Source organism: Pinus tabuliformis, chromosome J (assembly GCF_031772625.1).
Source record: "Pinus tabuliformis cultivar Carrire ecotype Pingquan chromosome J, CPIR1, whole genome shotgun sequence".
NCBI lineage: Eukaryota > Viridiplantae > Streptophyta > Pinopsida > Pinales > Pinaceae > Pinus > Pinus tabuliformis.
Genome location: NC_142295.1, coordinates 390,751,210 through 390,764,046, shown reverse-complemented (window position 1 = coordinate 390,764,046; position 12,837 = coordinate 390,751,210). Strand labels below are relative to the sequence as shown.

The following is a 12,837-nucleotide window of genomic DNA, read 5'->3' as shown; positions in this document are numbered from 1 at the left end:
GAAATTCTATCCATCCAATGGCTTAAGCTTAGAACTTGCATATTGTTGATTACATTGATCTAATCAATGACACATTTAGAGTCATTGTAAACTTATAGCGCTGTGAACTGCTTGAGTGAGGCAAAATAAAGGAGGGCCCAACATGCACAGATCTCAACCTTAGTGTTAGTGTCGACACCAAAGTTTGGGTAAATATGGGAGGGGGATGCTCTCTGTTGAAGAATGAAAGCACCTCCACCATAATGGTAGTTTTGGGAAGCAACATAAAAAAGCCAACAAGACAGGAACTGGGACACAAAGGAAAACATAAAGGACAAAAGGATTTGAGCTTAGGGGATCCGAGATAGTCCTTGAAGAACCTAATGATATGAAAAACTATATAATGAGGATTGAAGGGAAGGTCCTCGAAAATGCGTTTATTTCTTACCTTCCATATGCCATAGGCAATAAAGACAAACAAAGATTTACAAGGGCCCATATTGAGATCCCACCACTGCATATAAGAACTAAACGAGGAAAATTGACCAAAATCTAGCAAATGGAAATAAGATAAAACATCAATCCATAAAGTCTTAGAGAAAAGGCACTGGAAGAAAAGGTGGTCAATAGACCCCAACCCATTTAGATATAAAAAACATATGTTTGGGCCATTTAAGCCCCATGCGCAGTAATTTATCCCTGGTGAGAATGCATTTTTCTAGGACGAGCCAAACAAAGCATTTAAGCTTATGTGGAAGGGTCCAATGCCAAATCTTTCTATACCACCACTCTTCCCTTCAAGCTGAGGACAAATAGAGAATGGAGTCATATGCCAACTTAGCCGTGATTTGTTGAGCTTAGGGGATCTCAGATAGTCCTTTAAGAACCCAATGATCCGTGGAACTATATAATGAGGATTGATGGGAAGGTCCTTGAAAATGTATTTATTTCTTACCTTATGTATGCTCCAGGCAATAAAGATAGGTACAAATTTATTAGAGCCCATAGTGAGATCCCACCACTGCATACATGAAGCAAATGAGGAAAAGGAACTAGAATCCAACAAATGGAAATAAGATAAAACATCAATCCATAAAGCCTCAGAGAAAAGGTACAGAATAAAAAGGTGAGAAAAGACATTGAATAAAAAGGTGGTCAATAAACTGTGATAGTTTAGACATAAACAACAAACACATGTAATTCGAAATAATATTATTGATATTACATGATGTGTAATTCAGTGTATGTTTAGTTGACATGTAATATTTAAAACAAAAAAAATATTTTACTATCAATTATAAATTAAATAATTTTATATCAACTTTATGAAAAGAAAAATACAATAAAATCTATCTTAATTCCAGATCTACCAAGAGCTAACAAAAATAAAATATCTTTAGGTGCAAACATTTCTTTAAGTTTTGCTGTAAAAAAAAAGTTTGTGTCTTAGAAATTTTTGTTGTAAAAAAAAAGTTTGTATCTTAGAAAATTTGATCCTTCTCAAAACTTAGTAAGTTGAAAATTAAAATATTAAAGCGGAGGGGGGGGCTAGTCCCCTGAAGAAGCTTTATATTAGGCCCAAGAATAAAATATCTTTAGGTGCAAACATTTCTTTAAGTTTTGCTGTAAAAAAAAGTTTGTATCTTAGAAATTTTTGCTGTAAAAAAAAAGTTAGTATCTTAGAAAATTTGATCTTCTCAAAACTTAGTAAGTTTGTATCTTAGGAGGTTCGATCAGGGTGCGAGAACACTGACATCCCCCACCGCGCGACCTATACATCTGGGTGCAAGTTGAAAATTAAAATATATCTATACTAATTTACAAAATATGTATCATAATTCACATCCCTTTCTTATTCAAATAATCATACATATTATATTATAATTTTTTTAAAATTAGAGAAAATCATTTAGGGATCTCGTTTTAACTTGAATGAATTTTAATATCTTAAAATCGTATTAATTTGAATGATAACAAAATTTTGATATCTAAATATTTCGTTGAATTTTTATTGAATTAAAAAATTCTTGTTCGTAATTTTTTAATTTTAATTTTAATTTTTAATCACATAACCCTAATTTTAATAATATTCTGTTAATTAGTTATTATGTGAAAAGAATAAAAAATAATAATTGAAAAATGTGCCTCATTGCCGTGTTAGTCATGACTAAAATATTCATAATCTGAGCAAAGATGACTGAAAACCTAACTAACCCTGTGCTTTTCAATATTTATATAAATATCTTTCCATGTCTTTTAGAAAACTGTAAAATAGTGGAAAGGGAGGTTGTCAGTTTTCAACTATGATTGCGCCATGCGCCTATTTTCCACAATGGTTTGGTTTGGTTTATCTACAACACTCGTCTTCTGGGAAACTGGTGATCCGCATATGAGCTGGTGCACAGTTTCTCACCGCTGATCCTGCCACGTGGTTCCCTAAATATCGTTCGATACGGGATGCTGCGAAGAGTTAATCCGGATCGTTGATATATCGGACGGCTCGGGAGGCGCCCGGATCCCCCTCCGGCGAATGTGTGCGTCACAGCTTGGTTGGACTGGATTCCTTTTACCCCTTTACTTTTGATACTTTCTTCGTTCGTTTCTCAGAGTAGAATAGCAGAGTTTCATCAATAAGAGTCAGAACTTGCCGGCAATTTTCGGTTTTATGGACGCAACAACGAGTTTATCCCTTTCTTCAACCTGCGATTGCCATTTTGAGGTTTTCGCCGATCAATTTGCTTCCTGATGTTAGTGGTTTCGCTTCGTTTCTCAAATAATACGATTTATGTCGGTTTGACGGTAAGCAAACAATTTTCTTTAAACGGCAAGCGAATCGCGCATATTTTAGAGTTTTCGCGTCTGAATTTTCTGGTTTCGGAGCGAAATTTTCGAGTCTTTGGCGAGGCTTTTGGTTTTTCTCTTGTCGGTCTTAGCTTCACGGGCTTCGGTTATGAATCTGCCTTCAGTTGTTTTCTTTTGTCTAATTTTTTATGTTTTTATTTGCAAGCCAAAGAAATCCTTTTAAAGACTGGAAGATCACGTTAATCTGGCCTTTCTCTGCAAAATATTGGCTACAAAGATGATATTCAACTCCGTCAACTACGTTAATTGCCTTGCTTGCTTTAATATGGTCCAGTCAGGGTTGCATTCTGCCGGCATTTTGTTTCAATTTAAACAATTTTTTAAATTCAGATATTATTTTACATTATGTTTAATCGGTTGCATCGTGGTTGACTTATCGTTCTAGTAAAATCACCAGGGCTTTTGCAATTGAGATATGCTAATTTTTCGTAGAAGAAGCATAGAAATCATTGTATTCAAGTGTTAGTTAAATAAGGATTGGTTGATGACGTTAGTAAGACTATACACATTCTTATATCAGACAATCGTAAAACCCTCACTTAACTGACTGAATTCCCTGCAAGAAGTGGTCCTTGTAATCGCAGGGTAAATACATTAAACAATTGATTTCTTTGGTTCGCAAATGGTTTTTGTAACTTTTTCAATGCTGATATCGCGTGACTTCAATTTGGACCACTATTTTTAGTTTTTCTTCTGTCCCTTGAGCCATTGAATTCTTGAATTCTTGAAGCATTTTTTTCAAATATGTGCTAAGATTGCGCATGACTTTGTCCAATATTGGGATCCCTTGTTTGATTAGACTTACTCGATGGAAAAACTTATGCAATTGGAAAGATAAATTCAAGAGTAAAAGAGAATGATATTCTTAAAGTAAAATAAGTGTCAACTGAAGTTTAAGCAAACAACAGAATGCACTCCACACTGCCTCCTGCTTTCTCTCTCTCCCGAAGGAAAGCTCCAAAGGTAACCCAAGGTTTGTTTCCTTATATTTGTGGATGGCATCGTTAGTGAACCTATTGGTGTAAATTAGTATGCCTAACCCAGATGAATTCAAACTGGGCTCCTGCTGGCATGGAACATGGCCAAATGCCCAAACACACATGCCCAAACACACTGGAGACAACTAGTTGAGTTAATCCCTTGGGATAGAGGAGAAGAAGGAAAGGCTGAGCAGCAAAAATACGCTCTTTGCAACTAATCAACCATTAATATTAGTAGGAAGCACTCCCTTATGGCTGTCCCGATTGGTTCTCTCTCTCTGTATGTTACTAGCTATGGAAACTAACATCAAATAGCAGAAGTTGTTTGTCCTCAAGACAAACTCTAAATCCTTGTGAACAGTGTAAATTCACAGCATCACTGGCTGTTGAGATTTACGAATGTGATTGGTTCTCTCTCTCTCTATCCTCATTTATTATGTTACTAGCTATGGAATTTAACTTTAAATGGCAGAAGTTGTTTGTCATCAAGACAATGCTAAATCCTCGTGAACAGTGTAAATTCGCAGCATCACTGGTTGTTGAGATTTATGAATGTGATTGCCATTGGACTATTTACGTGGTGATCATCTTCACAGTATTGAATCTTTTGATTTTTTTTTTTTTCCTGCTAAGAAGGATTCCATATTATCTGAGGCTCAGGTGGGCAGAAGTTAGAAGACATATTTACAAAATCTGCTAGTCTTCATAAATTTATGAGAGAGATTGCCTAGCACAGATAGCTGAATACTTAATCAACCAGAAGAGATTAAACTTTGCAGCTCTCATTTAAAACCAGTATAAATTACAGATGCACCAAAATGCCACAGATTTGGGGCACTGGTACAGTGCCCATTGAAACAAACATAAGCATAGCAGAATAAAACAAAGACAGATTCCAGCAAATACTGTAAATAGAGAGCCATGGCTATATATCCAGTCCAGTCGAAGTTAAATTGATGTTTATGAGAGATAGTCTAGCGAGCATGTGTTACAATTGTACTCTATCTTTTGTTATTTTTGGTATTGTTATTCCCTGAGATGTTCCTCTAGGAAAAATGATTCTAGGGTATCCACAATATACGTTAGGTCTCAAGCTGGCACTTGGACCAAAGGGGCAATCCCTTCACTTCTGCAAAGCTTGCTACCCACTGTCACCTCAGCAGCAGCTTTGCCATTCAAAATTGGAGATGCCAGATTTTGGGTAAGGCTCTTGTTTTGAGTTTTACAATAAGCTCAAAGGAGGGAAAAATGAAAAGGATGGTCTGAAAATGGCCTAAGAGAGGATGAAAAAACAGGGTTGAAAAGAAGGTAGGAGATACTTGGAAACCCTTTCTGTAGAGCAACTTTATTCCAAATGACAAGTCACTGAGATTGGTTTTTTGTCGTAGATACGCTTCAAATACAAAAGAGTAAGCTAGTCCTTGATTTCTAAAGAATTACATGAATATCTTGAGTGCTTAAGAGAAAGGCATTCTTTAACATCTCTTGATAAGAAAGAAAACACGCTGGGCATTATATAACAAACCATCAGTTTAAAATTCACAGAACTTCTCCATTATATCAAAGGAGGGAAAAATGAAAAGGATGGTCTGAAAATGGCCTAAGAGAGGATGAAAAAAAAAGGGTTGGAAAGAAGGTAAGAGATACTTGGAAACCCTTCCTGTAGAGCAACTTTATTCCAAACGACAAGTCACTGAGATTGGTTTTTGGTCGCAGCTGCAGAAGATGTGAATATGCTTCAAATACAAAAGAGTAAGGTAGTCCTTGATTTCTAAAGAATTACATGAATATCTTGAGTGCTTAAGAGAAATGCATTCTTTAACATCTCTTGATAAGAAAGAAAACGTGCTGGGCATTATATAACAAACCATCAGTTTAAAATTCACAGAACTTCTCCATTATATCAATACAAGGTGGTAACGATATCAGAAACTGCGAAATACTATTCAAGAGTTCCTCACAATACATTCTTATCAGCAAGAATGACTCAGGGGCACTGCCACAAACTTGTTTCTTTACACTCGAGAGTGAAAAGTGAAATGGCCTTCAAACTACAAACTGTTAGCAGACAAAAAAGATGGAAATCTGTAGAAAGTTCACTGAGAGAATATAGACTTGTAACTAGGCGATGAATCCTGTAATGCCCCATATTATTATTATTTCTTATTTAATAATAAATCCTTTGGCATAGTCATTTAAGCTCCCATGGTCTTGCTGCTCCCATAGTCATTAAATCTCCCAGTTAGTTAAGATGAGATTCTTGTTAACCAGTGACAAAGTTAAAGCTTTCTCACTAACCAACTGCAGAAGCTTCCAAATTTGTGGTCCTGTTTTCTGCGACCAACTCCCAAAATAGACTTGCTAAATATGGGCATATGATATGCGCTCTTCCAACAACATAGGGGAAATTTGTGCCTCAACAAAGCTGACTGTGTGCTTAATTTCTGGGAGGACTACTGAAGGAATTAGCCTTTGAAATTATGCCTAGACACTTCTCCCTGAAAATGCCTTCTGAACGAGCCTTTGTTTGCTTGATTCTCACACTCAAAGCCCAAGTTATGGCCTCTGGAAGTCAAGGACTTTGCCACCATTAGATTTGCCATTTGATTTGGACGCTTGGATTTGGAGTGTGGATCTTTATACTGCATGCACCTTGTAAAATGCTCTTGACCTATTTCTTTGAAATAACATTCCCCCTTTATAGTTGTGTGTTGAATGTCAATCTCGTGGACTCCTCCCCATAGATACCTTGTGCCAATTTTGTGTTGCTGTGTAACCATACCCCTTTGTCTTGTCATCACCTATGTCACATGCCCAATCATGTGCTAAGTCAGCACAGGTCTGTGTGCATTTGCCATATGTCAGTCAAGAGCTCCCAAGAATGGCTACCATGTGTCCATGAAACCTTTTATAGTCATTGTTGAATGGCAATCTCCATGGACCCCTCCCCATAGATACCTTGGGCTAATTTTTGGCTGCTGCATTACCATACCCCTGTGTCTTTGTCATCATCCATGTCACCTGCCCAATGATATGCTAAGTCAGCACAGGTGCATGTGCACTTGCCATGTTTCAGTCAGGAGCCCCAAGGTTAGTTGCCTTGTGTTGACCAGTGATTGAGGATTGCCAAGGTGATGCTATGTGTCATAGGTTGAGAGGAACTTTGGATCGTTGTTACATTTATCGTTATTGGCAATTTATTGCCGGGGTTCCAAAATTTAAATTATTGGCAATATCGGGAAAATATTGAAAATTACCAGGAAACTTAAAAAAAAGACAAAAAAATCATTTTTTTTCAAATTTTTATTCTTTTAAAGCAACATCAACATCAAACAAACACATTGTCACACAAATATGAAAATAAAACTACAATATAAAATGTATAAGATGTCAAGTGCTACATCAACCTTTGATATTAGACTGACATATGGTATTTGTCCTCAGTCATAAGTTTTGACAAGATAACACAAAATCACGTTAAAGCAAAAGTAAAAATATCTCATGAGATGATCATCATGAGGCATCTAGATATTATAACAATAATCCAATAATAGTAATTCACTAAGAAGGTGTGGCCAAGGATTAGGTTTCCCTCGCCCTTGAGAAGCTTGTGGTTCCCATGCAATTCCTTAGTTCCTCCCTCTAATCTCTCTTTCTAGCAGTATCAAGAATTGAGTTCTTTGCAATAAGGACAATGTCAGGGATAGCTATATGGCAAATATCCACGTCATGCTCCGAGATTTTGGCAAAGTGGTATTTCAAGCAGTTTTTGCCAAACATTTCCATTCCACAAAGCTTGCAACTCAACTTTGTTCTATTATCACCCCCACGTGGTTCACCATACTCCCACATTTGGTCCAATGGCTTTGGCATTTTGTATATCTTTGATTAAATTTTCAAGTTTTGGACCTATGATACAAAACAAATGTGGAAATTCAAAAAAAGGCAAGAAGAGGCAGACTCTAAATTTATACCAATCTTGGAAAATGAAGAAAAAATTAATCTAATATACTTGGAAATATGGATATGGAATACTGGAGTAGATCTCCACTATAAAAATGCTCAACTGATGGCAAAGAAAGCTATGGAATAATGGAGTAGATCTCCACTATAAAAATGCTCAACTGATGGCAAAGAAAGCTATGGATTTTCGCTCAGAGCTCAAGCTCAACACAAGAAAAAATGAAATGATCCTAAAAAATCACAAATCAAAACTTTATATTGCCTTCATCCAGCACTAGGACAATAATGTCCATTTGACTTGCGATAATTTCGAAATTATCGCAATAATTTGAGGCGATAATTTCAGTGGGTCTGGTTTTGGCAATAACATTGCTATAATTCTTATATTATTGTGATATGTGTAACTTCTTATAAGTTATTGCTGTGATATGTGTAACTTCTTTGTATAGTGGGGATATGAAAAATGGGTAGTAAACCACCCCTTCCAAAACATCCCACGTGGTTTTGAAATTTGGACTTGGATCTCCATGGTCCATCCCTGCCTTTTGAAATGGGGGCCTTTGAAATCTGCCATTTTCTTTTCTTTAATAAAAGCCACTCTTAAAAATCATTTTAATATTAAAATCCCCTTTTTATAATTAATTTCTTAATAATAGTTTTTAAAATTTTTACTCCCATATAGACAATATTGCTATCATTTCGCAGGGGTTTCATGAGAGATTTGACCATATGTTGGGCATTGGAAGTTCATTTAGCAATTTATGAGATATTGGGCAAAGCTAATGCAAAGACTTTCTAGTGAATGATTATGTGGCCTCTTCCGCTCGGCACTACTTAGTTGATATTTTATTTCAATGGGAACTCAAGCATTTTGACGAGATTTTGAATAGTTATATTTTTGCACTCTTTGAGCTCAGAATTGGATTTTGTTAGTTCCATGTTGTTCAATTGACAACAACCTCAATAGACATGCCCCTTCATCAATCCAAATACGTCACTTAGCCAATATGCATCATGTTGTCCAAAGCAAGTGTCAGCATCATATTGTCCAAAGCGGGTCCCACGGTCAGAAACCAAGTTTTGTTAGGCGGGACATTTTAAGTAACAAACGGTGACTTGGTCTAACTTGATCATTTTCTCACTTGATTATATTTTATTGGAGACTTGGTCAAACTTGTTCTCCCTGTGTTCTTACAGCCTGAGTGGAAGAAAAATTTCCCATGTGATAGATGTGCAACAAAATAAACTAAAATGAAAAAAGATTTGACATCCATCCTCTAATGTTAAGAGAAAAAAGGCTGACTATAACATAACAAAATAGTCTTGCGTAGGTCCATCTTAATATTGGTTGCATTGGGAGAAGTGAGGTGCTGTTATAGCCTAGGGTGGAAAAGATGTGTAATATGTGCCACGTGTGTCATAGTTGGTGGTGTAACAGTAAAATGAAGAAAAAGAAAAATAAAGTTGACATCTGTCCTCAAATGTTAAGCAGAAAAAAACATTGTCCATAACCCAAAAAACTAGCATAGGTCCATGTGAACCATGGATCTTTAAAGTAGTGAAAGGTTTAAACATTGTTTTTTTTTGACCCTTCTCGGTGCTTAATAGATTTGAGGTTTAGATGGATCTATTCTAGTTGTACTCCTATATATATTATAGATAATACAAATGAGTGTACAACATGTGTGTAGTTCTAATAATTCTTCTCATGTTTTTGCTTACCTGTCCCGTCGCTTATTTACTTGCAAGTGGGTTCCTTTGCATTGCTGTTATTGCACACATATCATAGATTATCATGGCCTCACATCGTGGCAGATCCACACTAATAATTTTACAATCAATAACCAACCTACTATTGTCACCTAGGACAACTTCAAAGATGTTGTCCACAAGTGGTTCTACCAAATTGGGTACAAGGATGCATTGCTAGGAAGGTGGCTCCAAGTTTGGTAGATCACTAGACAAATCTTCTAATAGTTTATTAGATGTTAGTAGTTACCTACAAAATATCTATCAAGGTAGAGGTAAGTGAGGTTGAAGATACATTCATTGTGTTAAGTTGATTGGTTTGTTGCAAATTATGTGACTGTTGAAAGCCATTGGAATTCTTCCCTATTACATCAAAGAAGCACACCTTCTATTTTTTTTTTTAAATAAAAGTCAAGCTACACAAAGCTAACCCTATCATGAAAAGGAAATCTGCTCAATCTTCTTAGCCTTTTTCCACTTCCCAAAGGGCTTAGTCACGATGGCAAGAATACATGGTCTCCCAGTACTGCATTGCCTTTTGGGACACAAAAGAAGCAAAAGTGGTGTTGATACCACAAAAATTTATGGACATTTTGATGATGAGTGCAAGGTTTGTTAGGCCAAGATTGCCAATAAAGCTTTTCTAGTTGAGAAACAACAACCTTCCAGATATATCAACATGAATGTCACAAGCTCTATGTTAAAAAAATATTATTGTTTTCTTTGTACGTGGCGGTTCCCCACCATATCCAGATCTTGTTATTTCAAAAATCTGGTGGATCCATATCTGAATCCGTATCTGTATCCTGGTAACTTAGAATACGATAATGAAGTTTAGCTTGTACCGGTGTTTGTTCCCTAAGCATATACACTACAGGTTTTGAAGAGAATCAATTTAATGTCTGCAAGTAATCAACCTTCTAGTAAAAACTTTAATTCCATTCTGTGTGTATATAGATGCATGTTTTTTTGTCTCATTATGGTATAGTTCAAAGTTCAGACATTACCAAGTTGAAAGTAAATTTGTGCCATTGTAAATTTTACATTGTGTATTCCATGACCCTAATTTTTTTCAGCCTCCTTAGAATGTTAAGTTTGATATTTTTACCCATGATTTCATTAGATCTAATCACAGGCACCAGTACACATCCTGATATTTTCCCAACACACTCTTCAAGGCGACATAAACATGATAACTGGAAGTTTTTGGGTAGGAAAACTTCAAAAGTTAAATTTCTAGACAAGACTGATGCACTAGTGTTCTCACCTAAAGTAGAAAAAGACTATTTCACCATGCAGTAAAGGAACTTTTGATACCTTTAGAGTTGCTGAATACAAGAAATATGGATAACTAAGAAGTTACATCTCAATCTTTACGTGTATATTAGAATTCAGGCATATTGCTCCTCTTTGCTTGCTCTTAGTGGACTAACATCATAAATTCAGAAACACTTGATGCTTGCGCTTTGCTATTCATGGTGCACTTTTTTAAGATTGGATTTGGGACTATTCCAGGGTGCCTGAATTAGGATTAAATCCCTTAGTAACCTGCAAAAATAAGTCCATGTGACACCAGTCAAGTTTGAGTTGCCAGAAAACTCTAATTTACAACTCATTTAGTCTTGTTAGTTGGTTATAACTTATTATCGATTATCTTCTGACTGTTGGACATTGTATGCAAATATTTTCGATAAGAACAAATTCTGTTTCTAGCACAATTCACTTCTAAGTTAGTCTTTTAATCTCATTTGAGTAATATACTAATATATCATGCATTGATATTCAGCTACGTAGTCTGTGTTGTGGTGAACAGTTTACCTGCATCTTACAGTTTAAATCTTGAGCAGGTGCCAGATTGTATATAAAGTTTCAGCTCGAGCCATCATTCATTCTAAAAATCAGATTGGAAGTATTCAGAAACGATAAACTGCAAATTCAAGGCACTGATCTTGTGTATGGACTTCAGTACCATGCGTGGAACTTCATCCAGGTTTAAGCATATAATGAAATTGGGACTTGAAGATTTCAACTAAAATATTGCTATCTTCACTCTGGCTCATCAGCTGTTGTTACAAGGAAACACAAATTACGGCATTGCATAAAAGTTGAAACGGTCTATGACATGCCACAAGGTTCCCATCTCATAAAAGGATCATGAGTTATCTTAGTTCTATATTTTCTTCTAGGGATCCACAATGCATCAGCATCCCTGTCAGTGGTGGAGGTGTCAGGTTTTTACCATCTTTGATGTCTATTTCTTTATTGTTTATTTAGAACTTCTATTGAAGTAGGTTCAACTATTGTTTCAAAGACATGCAGTGAAAAATTAATTATTTGGTTTTGAGATATCGGATAAACTATGAGTGTAGATATATGTATAACAGTGAAGGAATCCTTCCAACTGTGTCCCATGTTTGTTTTAATTCATTCCATAGCATTATTTGTTATTCATAGCACCCAGACAATTATGTGAAATTTCATTATTTGTTGAAGAACTGATTGGGTATCTTCCTGCAAGATTTAATATATATTAATACTTAATTTCATTTTGGCAGTCAGAATCAGAAGTTCAGCTATGGATTTGCAAGCTCACCAGGGAAAAGATCTTCAATGGAAGACTTTTTTGAGACACAGATTTGTGAGGTTGATGGTCAAATGGTTGGCTTGTTTGGAGTCTTTGATGGTATGTTTGCAAATAACATGTGCCTCCTTGTCCAGAGAGTGGCATTATAGATCACATAGCCTTTTTTGTGCATAACATGTACTTTCTTTTTAGACGAAAAAAAGTTATTTATCTATTTATATAATTGTCTCTGGAGAGAGGTCCAAGTCCATCTAAGAGTAGTGGTATGCTGCCAGCCACTACACAATACTGTTTGTTTGTTTGATAACTCCAAAACATGGCTTTCATAGTCCCCTTACAACAATTTTATTTACCAGAACCTAAACTAAAAGCCAGAACATGATGATACTGAATTAAGAGAGGGGGGAAGAAGGTTGCATCAGTAGTCATGAAACCACAAGGGTGTTACTTTCCAGGCACCACTTTACTAAATTGAACTGGAGCAAGTTCTTCCTTGATGTAGCATTGTAGACTGATGGCTGGGGGGTGGAGGCTCAGCATGTCCTTTACCAGAGTTTCTATATTGTGGGTGACCTGCCTTTTGAAAGAATTCATCCACTTTCCACAAATAGTTTGTGTCGAGGATTATGACAGCTGCCAGCAGTTGGTCCTGAAATTTGCTACTCTCTGTTCAAATGCCATCTGCTGTTGAGTCAGTGCCTCTTCCATATGATTTTCCTG

At 36.1% G+C, this 12,837-nt stretch overlaps 1 protein-coding gene across 1 annotated transcript in view; it reads left to right on the top strand.

Moving 5' to 3' along the window:
* Positions 1 to 2,549: 2,549 nt before the first annotated feature.
* The window catches only part of LOC149227418 (putative protein phosphatase 2C 59), a 124,369-nt gene continuing 114,081 nt past the window's right edge, over positions 2,550 to 12,837 (top strand). Inside the window, exons 1-3 of the mRNA XM_089377781.1 lie at positions 2,550 to 2,778; positions 11,381 to 11,764; positions 12,089 to 12,216. Coding sequence (XP_089233907.1) covers positions 11,688 to 11,764; positions 12,089 to 12,216 — 205 coding nt within the window. The 5' untranslated portion in view covers positions 2,550 to 2,778; positions 11,381 to 11,687. The remainder of the gene's footprint in view (positions 2,779 to 11,380; positions 11,765 to 12,088; positions 12,217 to 12,837) is intronic.